This window comes from Cnephaeus nilssonii, assembly GCF_951640355.1.
Source record: "Cnephaeus nilssonii genome assembly, chromosome: 1".
NCBI lineage: Eukaryota > Metazoa > Chordata > Mammalia > Chiroptera > Vespertilionidae > Cnephaeus > Cnephaeus nilssonii.
Window position 1 is genome coordinate 92,214,477 of NC_137072.1, and position 20,386 is coordinate 92,234,862.

Consider the following 20,386-nt stretch of genomic DNA (forward strand, 5'->3'; position numbering starts at 1 on the left):
CTCCTTTCATCTCTTACTAAATCATCTAAGGCTATATCTAGAATTCAATAAGAAAAATTACAATAAAAATGGGTTTTAGAGTTTTCTCAGATTTATTTAATATTTCTACTGAGAGTGGGTAAACCACAATTCAGAACTGCAGCAGGAAACAATACCTTGAAGCTACACTTAGGAGGAAACACGTTAGATACACAGAACTACAAGAGACAGTATATATACCATTTCAAAGCAGACACGAGAGTCTTATCCATTATGATTCTCCAGATCCTGCAGAAATGTAGCCACGTGGAATTCACTCAATACTGAAGGCCACAGACCATCTGTATCTACACTCAGGGAATGAAAATGCACGCTGAAATTCCTGTTAGAATAAGACTGGGTTAGACTGATGGGACGTACTATCCATTGAAGAGCAATGGGCATATTCTGCACATGTTCTGTCCCTCTTGTCTAGAACACTCTCCACCCCCACTGTCTGTGTGCCTGGCCTTGAAGGGCACTTCCAGGAGGAGGCTTTCCTACCCACGCTGCCCAGGTAGTTACAGGGTAGCACAAGGCACTCAAAAATATTCGTTGAGTGAATGTAATGATTAAAGGCTCAGTTTTTAGATTTTATTTTGCAGTCTTCTCTGACATTGTTTTACAATGACCAGTAGTGAGATCTGAGAGTAGTTCAGATTCTCTAAAACAGAGTTAAGCACACCACCATGTTGAGTTCCAACAGTATATGCCCCTATCACTGGGGGTGGAAATCCCTATGGGAAACTTTTGAAATGTAATGTTAAATTTAACCCAAGTTAAAAACAAGAGAGGAGAAACCAAGATGGCGGCATAGGTAAACACCTGAACTTGCTGCCTCGCACAACCACTTCAAAACTACAACTAAAAGACAAAATGGACATCATCCAGAACCACAGGAAGGCTGGCTGAGTGGAAATTCTACAAATAGAAGGGAAGAGAAAAGCACACTGAGACTCAGAAGAGGTGCAGAAGTAAAGTGCAGAGGTACGGAGGCGCGCGTGTGTGGAAAGGGCTGGCAACTGAGTACGTGGTTGTCTTTTTCAATCGGGAGGGAGACACAAGCTCCCAACTGCTCTGAACTCCAGTTGCAGGCGAGACTCTGGGGACCCAGACTCATATGGGGAGAAACTGGACTGTCTGGCATCGGGCGGAACTTGAGGGCGGCTTTCTCTCAGAGGTGCTTGCATATGAATGGCCTGGCCCTTTGCAATCTAAAATTACCTAACAAACTGCAGCTGGGTCAGAGGGCCCCAGAACTTCCAAAAGAAGGCCCAAGGCCCCACAGCAGCTTGCATTGCTTCACAGCTGGGCCTCATCTGGGCACCTCCAAACCCCAAACAAAGAAGAGGAATCTGCAGATCTCTCCATAGCTCCTGCTGGGTGGCTTTAGGCAAAGGCTAACTTAGCACCTCCTTGGAGATTCAAGAGCCAGTGTACCCAGTGGTCACAGTAGGACCATCCAGATTACAACTCCTGATATCAATAAGGGACACACTCAGGGGGTCAGACTCAGTGAGCACCAAAGCCCCACTGAAGCAAGTCTTGCCCCATAAGGGTGTCTCCAGCACAGAAGTTCTCCCATCGCAGACACAGCTGATCCTCACAGCCAATTGGCCTGGCGGTCAATTCCTCACAGTGATACCAACAATAATCAAGGCTTAACTACAACAAGACTGTGCATACAGTCCACAAAGGGGTGCATCAAGAGTGTCCACCTCAGGTAATTGGGGAGGCTGAGCCACTGGGCCCTATAGGACAGGGAGAAATAAAGGGTTTGCCATTTTATAAGGGGCAGCGAGGAAAGGCCTCACTGATAAGGTGGTTTTGGAGCAGATATTTGAAGCAGCATGCTGTGCAGGCAGTGGTGGGATAAATACTTCAGGCAGTGAAAAGGCCTGGAGTTGAGCGCATGCTTAGGGTGTGTGAAAAGCAGAAAGGCCAGTCTGGCTGGAACAGTGAGAGAGAGAACAGTAGGAAATGGGGTCAGAGAGAGAGAGTGGGGAAACTCAGGGAGGACTTGTTAGCTTCTTCAGGACTTTGTTATTCTGTGTGAGATGAAAAGCCATAGGAGGGCTCTGAGAAAAGAAATTACATGATCTGACATATTTTCAAAACATGACAAGCTGCTGTGCTGAAATAGAATGTGTGGGCTAGGATTGCAGGGGGAACCAGTTAAGAGGCTATTTTGAAAATTCAAGCAAGATAGGATGATGGCCAACATTAGATAATAATTGAGATGATAAATGGATTCCAAATATACATCAGTGAATCTTGCTCAGGTGTTGAATGTCCATTGTATAAGAAATGGAAAGAAGTTAGGCATGAGTCCGAGGTTTCGGGCAATTGAAATTATGAAAATACCATTTATTGTTAAGAAAAAGACTGCAAGAGATTTTTTTGACAATGAAAAAATTGGGGATTTTGCTTTTGGATATGTTGAGTTTGAGATATTAGTCATCTCCCAAATCTCAGTGGTGCTCACAATACATTGGTTGGTTGCCTTTCTGGCCCATGTCTTTTTCATTAAAAAATCTAGGTAGAAAAACAGCCCCTATCTGAAACATACCATTCTCAGGGAAGAGGAAAAACAACTATGGCGGAATAGTGCGATAGCTCGTAAAATACCTGCTCAAACATGGCATATGCCACTTATGCTCACATTTTATTGGCCAAAGCCTGTTTCATGGCGTAGTCTACTGTCAATGGGAGGTACTGCATGGCAATGGGATGATTATGGGATGTATAGTATGGTATGGCAATGGGATGATTATTCAACTGGGATGTATAGTCCTCTTACATAAGGGCAGTGAATAATTGGGAACAACCATATAATCTACCACATCAGCCAAGTGGAGATGTCAAGAAGGCAACTAGATTTGAGTCTGGGGTTCAGGTTCAGGTTTCAACAATAGTTTTTGAAGTAATGGGATTGACTCACTAAGAAAATGAATGTGGCCTGAAACGTGTAGCCCTGGGACACTCCAATGCTTGGAGGTAAGAGAAATGAGGAGGAACTTGCAAAAGGCACTGAAGAGTGGCCAGTGGGGTAGGTGGAGAACTCAGAGTGGAGTTCTGGCAGCCAAAGAATTCAGTGTCAAATGCTGCTAAGAGGTCAAGTAAGATGAGAATTTAAGATTAATCACTGTGCCCGGCTGGTGTGGCTCAGTGGTTGAGCATGGACTCATGCACCAAGAAGTCACCAGTTAGGTTCCCAGTCAGGGCATATGCCCGTGTTGTGGGCTCGATCCTTAGCAGGAGGTGTACTGGTCTAGGAGGCAGCCAATCAATGTTGATGTTTCTCTCTCATTGATGTTTCTATCTCTCTCTCCCTCTCCCTTCTCTAAAATCAATTTTTAAAAATCTATAATAATAAAAGGGTAATATGGTAATTAGACCGGACAGCCGAACCACCTTCCGGATGTCCGGATGTCCTTCCTGACAAAGCCGGGGCCCGAGGGAAGCTGGTCAGGATCCTGGGTGCCTGCGGGCAGCCCGGGGGAAGCCAGCCAGGGTCCCAGGTGCCAGAAGGAAGCTGGTGCTGGCAGGCAGGGTAAGGAAGGCCTACTCTTGCACAAATTTTCATGCATCGGGGCTCTAGTATATATATAAAAGATTGACCACTGTACTGAATAGTATGGAGGTCAAGGACAGGGTGAATGGAGATACTGACAAAAGCCTGATTGGAGTGGGCTTCTGAGAAAATGGAAGAACTACAAGTATAGACAACTCCTGTGAGTTTTGCTGTAAAGGGAAATAGGAAAGTAGTTGAAGGGGTTTTTAGTGTTATTGTTTTAGTCTGTTTTTCCAAGATGGCAGAAATAACAGCGTTTATAAAAATCCAGGAATTTTGTCTCCGACCAGGGCTGGGGATGGAGCCTGCAACTGAGGTACATGCCCTTGACCAGAATCGAACCTGGGACCCTTCAGTCTGAGGGCCAACGTTCTATCCACTGAGCCAAGCCAGCTAGAGCCACAAATAAATTCTTTATTGGCATAGCGCAGAATACCTCCCATTCAGTGAATTCATAATAGGATCACAACATAGTCTATACCTGAAATAGCCTGGCCATCACTGACCCATAATTACCAATTGCTTGTTTCTGATCCAGGCAGACCTCAGTGAACCTAGGAAAGCCAGAGGTCACAGCCAGGAGTAATTTCACTGTTCTGGTTCTCAGAGGAGGGGATAATCTGGATGAGACATCCACCACCCTAGACCAGCAGAAGGGATTAGGGTAATATGGTAATTAGACCGGACAGCCGAACCACCTTCCGGATGTCCGGATGTCCTTCCTGACAAAGCCGGGGCTTTGTTAACACTGCATTATCTTCCTTCTTCTAGTACATCTCTCTCTCTCTCTCTCTCTCTCTCACACACACACACACACACACACACACACACACACAGTATATAGTAAGTGCTCAATAAATTTTGACATGGGCTGTCAATCCATACAAAAAGTACCATAAAGAAATTAAACCGCCCTAACTGGTTTGGCTCAGTGGATAGAGCGTCGACCTGCGGACTGAAAGGTCCCAGGTTCAATACTGGTCAAGGGCATGTACCTTGGTTGTGGGCACATCCCCAGTAGGAGGTGTGCAGGAGGCAGCTGATCGATGTTTCTCTGTCATCGATGTTTCTAATTCTCTATCCCTCTCTGTAAAAAAATCAATAAAATATATTTTAAAAAATTAAACCAATCCAAGCAATTCCTTGGAAATTCCAATACTATTGGTATTAGACCATCTATCACCCAATTCCTTAATGTCCTTCTAACTCACCTGACCTGCTATAGTTCCAGGAGCAATCTAGTCAATCTCCTTTCAACAGGATTAAACAAAACAGAGATAACAAGATTCACATGGCAAAAAGATTTCTTTAAATCATGATCTTTAGGTGCTTTCAAAAATACAGATTTAAAAATATTTAATTTACACAACTTCCAGGAACTTATTTCTTATATAAAATGTGGTAAACTTGTAACTTCTCACCATTTGGGCCCACCAATCCTCAGTTTCATCATAATTTGGTGATGAATGGTGTGATAATGATTTAGCACCTTGCTGGAACACCATGTAAATCAATATTATCCTTCATAATCACATAATAAACATGGGTAAGAACTTCTAATGGCTCAAGAACACTTCTTGGTTGACTTGTTACTTAACATTCAGAATGTTTATTGTGCATTTGAATGAGAGTTGAAGTCAAGTTCAAACTATTTTGAAGATGAGAAATTTACTTGTTCTAAGTAATACTAGTTGGTAGCTTCAAGTTTTAGCCCAAGAGCTAGTTATATATCAATACATTTATAAGTGCTAAGCTAGAATTTACCTTTGACTCCAATAAAAACTAGGCACTATTCTATTATACACTATAAAGATGCTCTCAAATATTAAAGAGATTAGGATTACTTTTATCTGCCATATTAGTGCTGTGCAAAAGAACTTTCTATAATAATGGAAATGTTCCATACCTGCCCTGTCCAACAGGTAGCCACCAGCCAGCCACATGTAGCTACTGAGCACGTGAAAATGTGCTAAAGCCACTGGAGGACTGAATTTTTAATTTTCTTTAATTAACTTAATAGCCCTATGTCACAAGTGGCTACCATATTAAAGCACAGTACTACATTGTTATATACTCTTGATGTAAAAACTTTCAGTGAACACAAAACTCTGAAAACTGGCTGTGTACTTTTTAAAATTATAAGATCCATTAATGTATATGTATTTTACCATCGGTGTAGAACAGAAGAAATATAAATTACAAACTTATATGTATGTACACACGGAGTGTCCCCCCAAAATGTATACACACTTTGAATAATTTTTAATTCCAATGGGTTAAATCTGAAAAGAAAGAAACATCAATTGAGCTATCAGCTGTTAAAGTATGTATACATTTTTTGGGACACTATGTTTGTGGTTATGTATACATCAAATATAAGAACATATCACAAGCTTGTAACATTAGATGCCTCAGAAAAATAAATGGGTAACTAGGGATTAAGTACAATTTTAAAATTTTAATAGTTTGATTAATGCTATTTTCCACACCTTGCCCCAAATTTCTTTCCTACATGGTTCAAGTCAATGACTGGCAGTTGAATTAAATATTATCTTCTGGATAAGTGTAAAAGGTGGCCTGTAAGTAATGTTTGAAAATAAACCTCCACTGTAACAGACAATTCCTTGGCTTCCATTAATATCAACATCCCACACCAAATCCATCCTGCCATCCCCGTTGCAAGCAATCCCTGTTAGATCTGGCTAGTTGTTCTGACTACTGAAAACTCATTCATTTGCTTATTTTAGAACACAATGAATAGTTTGATTCTACTTTCTATATAGTGTTACTTCTCTTGGGCTCTTCTGCTCAGCAGTGACTTACAGAGCTAGACCATCTGATTTCAAATTCTAACTGCTCCTTACCAGCTGAGTATCCTCAGACTCGCTGTGTATCTGTTTCCTCGTATACAAAACTGAGTAAGACCCTTACTTCACTGGCTCTTTGTAAGGATTAAATGGGTTAATGCATATAAAATGGTACCTGACATAACTAGCTAAAATTATCCTGTTGATAGCTATCCTATATAACAGGGGTCCTCAAACTTTTTAAACCGGGGGCCAGTTCACTGTCCCTCAGACCGTTGGAGGGCCGGACTATAGTTTAAAAAAAACTATGAACAAATTCCTATGCACACTGCACATATCTTATTTTGAAGTAAAAAAACAAAACGGCAAAAACACCCACATATGGCCCGTGGGCCGTAGTTTGAGGACGCCTGCTATATAATAAAAGCCCAATATGCTAAGTGTCCTGTCGGCCATTCAACCAATCAAAGCATAATTTGCTAATGATATAAGGCCACTCAACCTTATGCTATGACATGCACTACCACCAGGGGGCAGACAGTTGACCGGTAGGTTAGCTTGCTGCTGGGGTCCAGCCGTTCAGTACTGGGCAAGACTGGCCAGACACACCCTGGAGCCCTCCCACGGTCCCTCCCTGGCTGGCCAAACTCCTGTGTCCCTCCCGGGCCCCCATGGTGCACCGGTGGGATCCCTCGGCCTGGCCTGCGCCCTCTCGCAATTTGGGACCCCTTAGGGGATGTCAGAGAGCCCGTTTCGACCCAATCCCACAGGCCAGGCTGAGGGACCCCACTGGTGCACAAAATTTGTGCACCAGGCCTCTAGTTATAATACAAACAGGTATGTTTTTACTTTAAAATCTCGTTTTAACCCTCTATAGCCCTTAAACACGAACACACAATTCTGTGTTTTGCTCTAGTTTATCAAAATGTAATATTATCTATCGCTAAAGGATATACTTTCTTAGATTTGTGCTTTAGCAAACACATGACATCCTAATAGCAGACTAATAACAAACAGTTCTCTTTATACTGAAAACTGACTTTAGAATTAAGAATTGTTGAAGCCTTAACCAGTTTGGCTCAGTGTATAGAGCATCGGCCTGCGGACTGAAGGGTCCTGGGTTCTATTCCAGTCAAGGGCACGTACCTCAGTTGCAGGTTACTCCCTGGCCCCGGGCCCTGGTTGGGACTCATGCAGGAGGCAACCAATTAATGTGCTTCTCTCACTTCAATATTTCTCTCTAAAAATCAATGAAAAAATATCATTGGGTGAGGATTAAAAAAAAAAGTTGTTACAGTTTTGTGAAACCAGGAAACTACAATCTAACAAACATACTCAATGAATAAATTCTGTTAAAAAACATAAGCATGATTTTTAAGCTAAAATGTATCCAATTACACAAGCTTAGTTTTTTTTTTGTTTGTTTTTTTAAATATTTTTATTGATTTCAGTGAGGAAGGGAGAAGGTGAGAGAGAGAGAGAGAAACATCAATGATAAGAGAGAATCATTGATCGGCTGCCTCCTGCACACCCCCTACTGGGGATCGAGCCGGCAACCGGGCATGTGCCCCTGACCGGAATCGAACCCGGGACCCCTCAGTCCACAGGCCGACGCTCCATCCACTGAGCCAAACCAGCCAGGACACAGAGCTTAGTTTTTAATACATGAGGTAAAGAAGGATTTGTTACCAAAAGAATACATTTATTTATCAGGGGGAAAAATCCCAAACTAGTAAGTGAACTGCTCTTATTTACATAAGACATTTATTAAGAAAAAAAAAAAAGCATCCTGAGGGACCAGGACCATCTTAATCTGCCAGTGAAATCAGACAACTGAAACACAATGTAACAGAAATGAAATTTCTCTTTTTCCATAAAACCAAGTCTAGGAATGCTAGTAAACTTAAATGCAAATATAAAGGCTGCAAGACCAATTTTCTATATAAATCCTTCCAAAGTCCCATTTCAGAGACAGGGATGAGGGAGTTAGGAGAGACAATCTCTGAATCCACCTTTTACATTCAATTCTTTGCTTCACTGACTTCTGACAGTTTGGTGAATTGGAGGTCAGCATTATTTTTAAGTGCCAAAACTTGACAAATACAATTTGAGAAAGACAGTATAAATTCCAAATGCCTGTGCAACTTTCTGTAGTTCCTAGAATTCTACCTCAAAAAGTTACCAGATTTAAGACATAAGTAATTTCCTTTATTTAGATGGTATAATTTTAGCAAAAAGTATTATCCAAATTATAGGATAATTAAGGTAGCACTAAAATCATATACCCCAAATTCAAGTGTTGTTATGCCTTTTGTTATTCTGGGTTATGTGGGGTGTGCGTAGGATGATGTATGCAGAGATTAACTTTTCTGGGTGTGTGTGGGGGGGGGAGCAGGTGTAGATTTCCAATCTGATCCTAGCTCAGTTTCCTCTCCATGTTCAGAAATCTTCCTCTTTGTAATTGGATACTATTGGCCAACAATATGGTCCACTTAAAAACAGGTTTCCATCCCTCATCCTCCCTCCCTCTGCCATGGTGTCAAAAAATGTGCCACCTTACCTAGTTCGGGACCTGATTAGAGATCCATTCTCAGCCAAAGCTGAAAACAAGCACACTTGACCTCCAATAGTTCCCAGATTTCAGCTTAGTACAGAGAGGGGTCTGGGCCCTTGACCGTCCTCTTCTGTCCAACATTATTCTTACTACTATTCTACTACAGGAGCTAGTTTCCTTTAAAATATTAAGATTTGTATGTTTAAATATTCAAATGCTATGGAATAGGACAAGACTTAAAAGAAGAAGTATTAATTTGGAAACACACACACAGAGACACATACAAATAAGAAACCTGAATGAGATATCTTATTTTAAAAGAGAGACCCAAAATCCCTGGCTTTAAAATTCAAATTTGACTCTAGTTTAAAAGGAAAAAGGTCCAGAGAGGTCTTACATTTCCTGATCCCACAGAAATATTCAAATTGCTTGATATGTACTATGCTTCTTCATATCCAATTTTGCTTAAACAAACTGTAAAATACCAGTGCACAACAGCACTGAAAATAAGACAAACATAAGCCTTCAATTATTTAAGAATAGTTATGAACTCAATCAAATCAGATTAGAAAACCAAATTTGAGATATTTTTTAATGAGTTAAGTTATTATTGTGTAACTACGTGAAATTTTTCAGAGTAATTTTACAAGGAGAGAATTGGATAGAATTTGGTACTTTCCCATATTGGCATTGACATAAAAAAACAAATGGCAGGTGAAAAGGGGAGAGAGGAAGAACACAAAGTATAGAGTGAATTATAATGGGGAATAAACAGTTTCAGAAAAAAAATGAGTGAAGAATTTGAAACCATAAGAACAGAGAATCAAATTATATATATATACAATAATTTTTTATCTTAAAAAATAAAACTGGAATGTAATTTCATTTAAAATGTACAGCATGCAAAATGCTCTGTAATGGTAAAAATAAATGTACCACAATGTACACTTTCACAATTTTCCAGTAGATAGCATTTATGGATCAAAAATTATCATTATAAACCCTTTAATCAAATGTTATTTTTTTTGTTTTGTTTCAGCATTACAATTTGCTGTAATTCATTAACTTCGATCTAAGTTTTAGACACTGACCTCATATAGGTAGTTAGGTCCTTATGTCAAGCACTCATTTACCCAGCAAAGAGAGCACTCAGCCATCACTCGTGTGGACAATGCTCAGTGCTACCTGAACCATTTAAAGTGCATGAGTTGTTTTGATGGAAGGGGACAGAGCTGTAGTTTTGCACTAGATTTTTAATTACTCAATTGTATTTCTTTTCACCTTGAGACCTTATGATCATTAGAAAGCTACTTACCTAATGTTATAGCCATATTTATGCTATATGCCCATTTATAACTGTGAGGAACTCAGGTTACAGACATGCTACAGACTATGGTGTTATAAAAAACCAAGGACACAAGTTCTGCATAAGAGATTTACTTCTCTCCCTTTCTCTTAAAGCAAGAAATATCCCACAGTTCAGATTTACATAAGTAGTGCCTTTTTAAATAAATTAAAAGTAAAATGTTACCTTATCTATAAAATTATAAATATTTCTAGTCCATTATACAGAATGTCAAAATACTTATAAATGCATTATGTCCTAATAAATACACAGGATGGCACTGAAGCCAGTTAAAAAAACAAAAAGCCAGTCATTACACTGGCCCATGGAAACATATAGGGTTATTTTATATCTTTTGCCATCAGAAAAATTAAACCAAATAAGAAAAAAAGCAAAGGAGAAATAAGAAATTTTACAAAATGGCAACTACTCTGACCTCAAAGGCTGTATTAAAATGCCTTCCTTCAATTCAGTAACCAAGCCCATTCTGGAATGAACATTTATGGATAACCAGATTAGGAGAGTGCTCCTCTTAATGCTCAGGGCAAAATTATAAGGTATGTAAAAATAATTTCCATATTCTATAAAGGCAGACTGAAGCGGCATTACTTTAAAAACCACAAACCAAGATTTATCCAGCATGTTCAGTATTGGCAGGTTTCGATGGAGTGAAGTCTTCAGTGGAAATAAAATTAATAACCCTATGGATGCTGCTTATTTTTACCAATATGAAGAAAGGAAACATGATTGTAAGGTACAATATACTCTGACAGGCCAAAATGAGAAATTGTGATCAATTTAAGTTAACTGTTTCCTACTAAAACATAAAAACATGATGATTTCCAAACTGGTTCAACTTGTAATGTGTCTCTTAGAAGTAAGAAGTAGTTTTAGTTCTGTAGATTGTTGAATTGCCCTTTTACATAAAATATTTCCTTCATCTTAAAAAAGAGTGGCTTCTGAATGGCGTTGACTCCTTCAATGTGGGAGAGAAGGCTCAACAAAATTGTTTCCAAGGTTCCTCTGAAGTGATTCATTCCATCAAATCTATAATATCTCCAAATCAACATGTCGAACTTCAGGATTTCGTTTCTGGAAGGAAAAATCACCACCATGTTATTCAGAGCAAAACAGAATCTTCTCTTTCTTATATTCCTTTTGATCACTAAAGCCATTGAAAACATTTGATCAAACTATTTCATTGTAGCATACTAGCAAGAGAAATGATCTGATAAGGAAAAAAATAAAACCAATAGATGAATAGATCAAACATACTATAAACGATAGAGTAAGTAGTCTCACCAATATGAGTTTGTTCACATGTCCATTAACACAGTAATGGTTTAAGGATCTATTATGTGCTAAGCATTACAAAGCACTGAAAATATGCTCATTTGTGGTAAAAAGAAAAGCACTACAAAACAATAATTGGAAAAAAATACACTGATATTCACTTATTTTAGTAACAATCCATATAGTCTTGGGCCAGGCATTTTGCCAGGAAATGGAGCTATGATTATTATTTTTTTAAATATATTTTTATTGATTTCAGAAAGGAAGGGAGAGGGTATCAATAATGAGAGAGAATCACTGATCCACTGCCTCCTGCACACCCCCCACTGGGGATTGAGACCTGGGCATGTGCCCTTAACTAATTGAACCCGGGACCCTTCAGTCCACAGGTCGACGCTCTATTCACTGAACCAAACCGGCTAGAACTGGAGCTATGATTAAATAAGACTCTTAATACTCAGATGCTAAGGAACTTAGGTTAGACAGGGAGATTAAGTGTAGCAATAACCATCCATGAGCTTAAGCACTATCTATACCAGTGATGGTGAACCTATGACACGCGTGTCAGCACCGACACGCGTGTCAGCACCGACACGCGTAGCCATTTCTGATGACACGCGGCCGCTGAGGCGGCTGCATGCCGAGGATGAAACATTTGCGAAATAATGTTTTTTCCTCAAAGTGACACACTACCCGAGTTATGCTCAGTTTTTTGGTGAAGTTTGACACACCAAGTTCAAAAGGTTGCCCATCACTGATCTATACTAATAAAAGAGTAATATGCTAATTAGACCACACAGCCAAACAATCTTCTGGACGTCCTTCCGGACAAAGCCACAGTGGCAGAGGCTGAGGCAGGGGCAATCAGGCAGGCAGTAGAGCAGTTAGGGGCAATCAGGCCAGCAGTGGAGCAGTTAGGGGCATCAGGCAGGCAGGCAGAGGTGATTAGGGGCAATCAGGCAGGCAGGCAGAGGCGGTTAGGGGCAATCAGGCAGGCAGGCAGAGGGGTTAGGGGCAATCAGGCAGGCAGGCAGAGGGGTTATGAGTGATCAGGCAGGCGAGCAGTTAGGAGCCAGTGGTCCCAGATTGCGAGAGGGATGTCCGATTGCTGGTTTAGGCTGGATCCTGAACGGGTACCCGATTGGAGAGGGTGCAGGCTGGGCTGAAGGACCCCCACCACCCCCATGCATGAATTTCATGCACTGGGCCTCTAGTAGTTAATAATAATAGTTAACATTTAATTAACACTTACTCGTGTCAAGAACTGTGCTAGTAAAGGGTTTCACGTGCAGGTAGTTTTATTTTTTATTTTTTAAAATTTCTTTATTAAGGTATTACATATATGTCCTTATGCCCCCATTACCCCCCACCCCCCATTCATGCCCCCACACATGCATGTAGTTTTAAATCTTACCTAATAATAGAGAAACATGTAAACTGATGGTACCTCCGCTACGCCCACAGCCAATCAGAGTATGCATGCAAATTAACCCAAAAATATGGCGGTTAATTTGCATACATACCTGGATCCCGGGAACCTCCTCGGCACCCAGGTCACTCTCAGCCGGCCATTGGAGGGGGGAAGGGGCCGAGCCCGCAATCGGAGGGGCGAGAGGGGGTGCCGCTTCCCAAGCCTAAAGCCTGGGGTGGAGGCTTTAGGCTTGGGAAGGGGCTGAGCCTGCGATCGGAGGGAAAGGGAAAAAAAATCAATGGAAACATATCCTCAGGTGAGGATAAAAAGAAAAATAAAGAAAAAAATGTCATATCCTATGAAAGACACATCTTGAAAATGCCTAAAGAAAGTTGTCATTTTTTCATGGTGAAGGGACTGGAGTCCGTGTTGATGAAAATACCCTGGTGCCTGCAGTGACTGGCAGTGGCTACAGCAGCGGGGTGAGGGGGCTGGCGCTTTCCCCTGATCAGCCCGGTGGCCTCCCGCAAAGGGAGGCCAGACTGCAGCTTAGGTCCACTCCCAACGGGGAGCGGGCCTAAGCCATCAGTAGGACATCCCCTGAAGGCTCCCAGTATGTGACAGGGGACAGGCTGGGCTGAGGGACCCCTCCCCAGTGCACGAATTTTGTGCACCGGGCCCCTAGTCTATCATAATAACCCAATTGTTTCCATTTTACATATGGGGAAATTTAAGTTTGAAGAAATAATCTAACCTGTCCAAAGTCACATGGCTGGTTAGTGATGCAGTCAGCGTGGATTCCATGCCTGATTCCAGACATTAATCTCTTAACCCTTTGCACTCGCTTCCTTTTTTCTCGATTCCTTTATTCTAATGCTAACCGTGTCGAGTCACACTCAACATCCGAGTGCAAAAGGTTAAAAGGTATGCTAGGAACATTTACATATTACTCACGTTAAAGGAATATATATATATATGTAAAAGAGCCTAAGCGACTGAAAGACCGGTCAACCGGTTGCTATGATGCACACTGACCACCACGGGGCAGGAGCTCAACGCAGATCAGGGGCAGCTCCTGTGTTGAGTGTCTGCCCCCTGGTGGTCAGTACACGTCATAGCTACTGGTCGGATGGTCAGTCGGCCAGTCGCTTAGGCTTTTATATATATATATACTAATAAATATCTTGTCTCAAGAAAAAGACACCAAAAAGTTAATTTGCTCTTTTAAAAATCATTTTCAGAAAAAAAACTAATCACATTCCTAAAATATAATGTGTCCAACACAAAGCAGATACACAAAGGTTTGCCAAATGAATGAAAAATAAAAGAAGTAGGATTAATATCCTTAAATTTTAATATTTAGTACCTAAGAAGCTGCCATGTACATAATAGAAATTGAATAAATATTTGTTAAATAGAATTGAAAATCAATAACTGTGTCCAACTTTTAATTTTCCTTCACTTATTCAACAAATACTTATTGATCTATTGTGTCCCAAGCTCTGTTCAATGAAAACAAACATTTTACACACCACAGATTTTATTCCAACACTCATACTATGGAGCAATAAAGACCCAATTATGTAATCTATTTTGAAATGCTGCAGTCTCAAGTTAAGAAAATGCTATAGGAGGATGCAATTAGAGAAGCAAAAGACAAAGTACAGGGCAGAGTATTTAACTGGAACATTACTTATTAGGAATTTGCAAATGCTATGGCATTTTTCCCATTTCCAACAGAATTATTTCCTTACAAAGAAAAAACTTCTTGGAGGTATAGAGAAGGGTTGACCAATAGATTGGAATATAGAGGTAAGACAACAACAACAATAAAAATCTTTCAAGTTAACATTTCAAAGAACAACAAAATAAGAACAAGATATATCTCACATTTATAATATGGGACTTTGTAAATTAGCTTCTAATTTTTTTTATATCTTTACATACAACTATGCAAATTATACAGTTTAAGCTAAAACTACCACCTATTCTAGTAGTTGGATCAATGGCATTACTCAACAGAGATCACTATTCTGCTGCAGAATTTTCTCACTGAGTGTGACCTTCCAAAGTAATTCAATAATTAGGAAATTTTAAAATTAGAAGGCAAGCATTCTTAGATACTAAAAAGGAGGAAATATGCCAGTGTACAATGGTTCAGTTTTCAAAGAAAATCAGTTTATTTTCATAAGAAGAAAGGAGAATTATATTCATGCATTTTCTGTTTGATGCCTTAATTATAAAGAACTTTCTTTGACTTAAGATTACTTATGCCGCCAAAACCGGTTTGGCTCAGTGGATAGAGCGTCGGCCTGCGGACTCAAGAGTCCCAGGTTCGATTCCGGTCAAGGGCATGTACCTTGGTTGCGGGCACATCCCCAGTAGGGGGTGTGCAGGAGGCAGCTGATCGATGTTTCTCTCTCATCGATGTTTCTAACTCTCTATCCCTCTCTCTTCCTCTCTGTAAAAAATCAATAAAATATATTTAAAAAAAAAAAAAGATTACTTATGCCTTATTATCTTAGTCAGAGATATTTCCACCTGAAAATGTGGGCTTCCTGGTTTGAAAGGCTTATATAATTGAAAAACACTTATGAGATAGTCCAAACTATTAATGATTAAATAGTTTCTTATTAAAACATAAAGTTAGCAAAAAAACAGTAAGCTTATCTACATTATAAAAGGCCAGGGGCCGTCACAACCTAAACGACCAGATGGACGACCAGGAAGTGCATGGAACACCCTTGGTTCCTCGCCTGTAGCCCACAGGCTCTTATCACAGCAAGGCTGGTGGCTGGCGGGCGGGCGGGGTGGTGGTGGTGGGGGGAGGTGGGCTGGGCAAGGTGGGGTCATTAGCCTCCAGTCCGGGGCCCAGCCAGAGGCCTAACGACCTCACTGCTGCCACGGCGGCTGCAGATCAGGCCTGGAGAGAGAGGCAGGGCCTGATCCGCAGCCACCGCGGCTGCTGGTGAGGCCTGGAAAGAGAGAGAGGTGAGGCCTGATCAGCAGACACCTCGGCTGCTGGCAAGGCCCGGAGAGAGAGAGGTGGGGCTTTATCAGCAGCTGCAGTGGCTGCTGGCAAGGCCCAGATATACATATATATATATACACACACACACATATATATATATACAAACATATATATATATATATATATATATATATATATATATATATATATAATATATATATATCCTACCTAATAAAATAGTAATATGCAAATTGACCGCACCTTCGCTACACCCACCATCCAAAGCCACACCCACCAGCCAATCAGGACGAGTATGCAAATTACCCAACAGAGATGGCGGTTAATTTGCATACGCGGAGGGAGGGAGGAGTGAAGACTGAAGACAACTTAGAAGGAAGACGGAGGAAAAGCGGAAAGCAAGGTGGCTGCCAGAGGGAAAGCCCGGGTGGGGCGGGGCGGGGCAGGGCGGAGTGGGGCGGAGCAGGGCGGGTGGCAGCAACGAGCGGGTGCAGGCGCAGCAGCCGCAACAGCGGCGGCAGCGGCAGCGCATGCGGCCGCAGCGGCCGCTTGCAGGATTTTTCCTGCAAATGGGCTACTAGTGTGTGTGTGTGTGTGTGTGTATATATATATATATATATATATATATATATATATATATATATAGAGAGAGAGAGAGAGAGAGAGAGAGAGAGAGAGGTGTGCAGGGCCTGATCCACAGCTGCCTCGGAGGCTGCTGAAGAGAGAAGCAGGGCCTGATCTGCAGCTGCCACGGAGATAGGCCTGGAGACACTGACTGGCACAGAAACCAACCAATCAGAACCAAATCTGGGTGAACTGCGAGGAACCAATGGCTGCCTAGGAGGCAGAGCTTTTGACACTGACTGGCATAGAAACAGACCAATCAGAACCTAATCTGGGTGAACTGTGAAGGCAGAACCTAAGGTGGGGGCTGAGGAGGGGTTTTAAGGGCAATAGCTGTTTGGTGTAAGGTGTAAGAAAGCGGTTCAATTTTTTCGTGACTGGTTTGGCAGTATAGTGGATATGGCTGGCTATCAGTCCAGATGTAGGGATTATGTATTTTTGTCTGCCAAGAGCATCTCCTCCTGCTGAAAAAGGCTTCTCCCCCCCCCCCCCCCCCCCCCAGTTAAGCAATCCTATCCTATAAAATCTATCTATACTAATACAAGGGTAATATGCTAATTAGACCAGGTTGACCAGCCATCTTCTGGACATCCGACTTCCTTCCAGACAAAGCCATGGTGATGGGGGCCGAGGCAGAGGCAGTTAGGGGCGATCAGGCTGGCACGGGAGGGCAGTTGGGGGTGAGATCAGGCTGGCAAGGGAGGGCAGTTGGGGCGATAAAGCCTGCAGGGAGGACAGTCAGAGGCGACCAGGCCAGCAGGGGAGGGCAGTTGGGGCAATAAAGCCTGCAGGGAGGACAGTCAGAAGCGACCAGGCCGGCAGGGGAGGGCAGTTGAGGGCGACCAGGCTAGCAGGGGAGGGCAGTTGGGGTCAATCAGGCCAGCAGGGGAGCAGTTAGTGGTGATCAAGCAGGCAGGCAGAGGTGATTAGGGGCAATCAGGCAGGCAGGCACAGTGGTTAGGGGCGATCAGGCAGGCAGGCAGGTGAGCGATTAGGAGCCAGCGGGCCCAGATTGCAAGAGGGATATAGATTGGAGAGGGTGCAGGCTGGGCTGAGGGAACCCCTCTCTCCCCATGCACGAATTTTGTGTACTGGGCCTCTATAGTCTGATTATAATATGAGTATAGTTGAGAATGATCAATTTTGTCTTTATTCTTAAATCTGGCTTCTGACTTCTTGTTTCTATTAAAGAGTAAAGCTAAAATATTGAGTTTAAAAGTCGATTATTTTCTCTGGAACAGATAGAATGCAAAAGCGAAGTTTATTCATTCTTGTGTAACCCTGCATAAAAATAATCATCTCACATTTTATTTAAACAGTGGTTCTCAAAATGTGCTCCAAAGATCACTGGGGTTTTGAGACCTTTTTAGGGGAACTCCAAGGTAAAACTATTTTCATAATAACACTAAGATGTAATTTGCCTTTTTCACTATATTGACATTTCCTCTGATGGCATAAAAGCAATGGTGGATAAAACTGCTGGCACCATTGCACAATTCAAGGCAAATGGTAACGAACTACAATGGCAGTCATTTTGTTCTTTTACTGCCACTCACAATTAAAAAAGAAAAAAAAAAAGGTAATTTCACTTTAAACTGTCCTTTACGAAGTAGTGAAAAGTACTGGTTTAGCCCTAGCCAGTTTGGCTCAGTGGGAGGAGCGTCAGCTTGCTAACAGGGTCCCAGGTTCGATTCTGGTCAAGGGCACATGCCCAGGTTGTAGGCTCGATCCCCAGTAGGGGGTTTGCAGGAGGCAGCCAATCAATGATTCTCTCTCATCATTGATGTTTCTATCTCTCTCTCCCTCTCCCTTCCTCTCTGAAATCAATAAAAAAGTTTAAAAAGTACTGGTCTATTAAACCTGAACTCCTGAATACACTTTAAAAAATATTCTATGACCAAACAGAAAGTATGTCATCAGACTTCAGTCTGATGTCACAAAGAAAAGTACTTTTGTGATTGATTCAGTTATGAACTGAGTCAGATGCTTTTAAAAAAAATCTAAATACCATTTTGACTTAAAAGAACAATTAACAAACTACAGTTATTCAAATTTGGGTATTTGGCAGGCATCTGCTAAAAAATAAACAAAATGAGTCTGTTACTTCAAAGAAAACAGCTAAAAGTATTTGTGAAAATCAGAATGTTGGAAAACTCATAACCATCACTGTGAACCTGACAGCTTCTACTTCAAAATGTGCATAGATTCAGTCAAATCACTTGTTTTCCAAATGACCAATGCATAATACTACAGAATCATGCATGGGTAAAAGATCCATTCAGAGTACCAAGACAGGCCAACAGATTTTAATATAAAAGTATCTAGTAGAGAATTAATCATACCCAAAGAGAGGTGCTACTGGGAGGTGATCTCCAATTCCTTAGAATATCCTGCCTGATAATTATGTCTTTGTTTACCTTCAGCCACAGTGTCTGCTCTACCTCCAAAAGAAGCTGAAGATATAAGGTCAGTTGCTTAGATAGTGAACTATGAAGCCTAAAAAAAAATCTCTTGATATGAAGGCTTAGTTAAGCTTCCATAATTGGCAATATTTTTTGCAAACTGTCAAACAGTTGCTAGGAAAGAAATACTGTCCAGGACTCTATGGGGAGAGGATAACTGAAGCTCTGTGTTGGAACTCAGACCTATGCACCTCTCTTCCCTTGGCAAGTTTTGATCTGTATCTCTTCATTGTAATAAACCGTAACTGTGAGTTTAATAGCATTTAGTGAGTTCTGAAATTCCTAGTGGATTATCTAACCTGATGGTGCTTTTAAGGAACCCCTCAAACTCTGCAACAGTGTTAGAAATGAGGGTGGCCCCATGGACTGTGCCCCATAACTTCATAACGATATAAAAAGTTCATTGATATGGTTTCAGATTCCACACTGCAACTAAGCTTTAAGAGGCTACCAGTTGTGCCTGGCCAGTGTCGCTCAGTGGTTGAGCATCAACCCATGAACCAGGAGGTCGGGGTTCGATTCCTGGTCAGGGCACAGGCCTGGGTTTCGGGCTTGATCCCCAGTAATGGCGTGCAGGATCTGATCAATGCCTCTCTCATCATTGATGTTTCTATTTCTCTCTTCCTCTTCTTTCCTCTCTGAAATCAATAAGCTATATACTAGAGGCCCGGTGCATGAAATTCATGCACAGGTAGGGTCCCTAGGCCTGGCCAGCAATCAGGGACGATCTGTGGGGTGACCAGCGGGACAACTGAGGGGTCCCCTGCTGGCACCCGCCTTGGCCAGCCTGGCACCGTCCACTCACCAGCCCCGCCCCCACCCCTCAACCCCCAACCCCACTGCTGGGTGACCAGCGAGGTAATCGGGTGGCCCCCACTGGCACCCGCCTTGGCTGGGCTGGGGGCAGTTCCTGAGTTGAGCATCTGCCCCCTGGTGATCAGTGTGCGTCATAGCAACCAATCGTTCTGCTGTTCGGTCCATTTGCATATTAGGCTTCTATTATATAGGATTTTTTTTTAAGAGGTTATCAGTTGTCAGGCTTTGGTATATCAAAAGAGAATAACACAATCATTTGAAAAGGTATAAGAATATGTTTAGGGCTCCTTCCTTTCTTCATATTATTCAACCAAAACAATATATGGCAGCAGACTGAATGTAGAAAGATATAGGAATCTAGCTGTCTTTGATTTTTACAAAAGTGTGAAACAATACCACTGTTCTAATTTTTTTTCATTTTAGAAAACTTATTTTTTGTTAAAATGTTATTTACATTAATGTAATCAATTTATGTTTTTAAATAAAATATTTT

General features: G+C 41.6%; 1 protein-coding gene across 1 annotated transcript in view; it reads right to left on the reverse strand.

The window, feature by feature from the left end:
- Positions 1-4,394: 4,394 nt before the first annotated feature.
- Positions 4,395-20,386, reverse strand: part of SLC30A9 (solute carrier family 30 member 9) — a 75,758-nt gene continuing 59,766 nt past the window's right edge. The window contains exon 18 of the mRNA XM_079777818.1: positions 4,395-11,390. Within this exon, the coding sequence (XP_079633944.1) occupies positions 11,346-11,390 (45 nt within the window). The 3' untranslated portion in view covers positions 4,395-11,345. The remainder of the gene's footprint in view (positions 11,391-20,386) is intronic.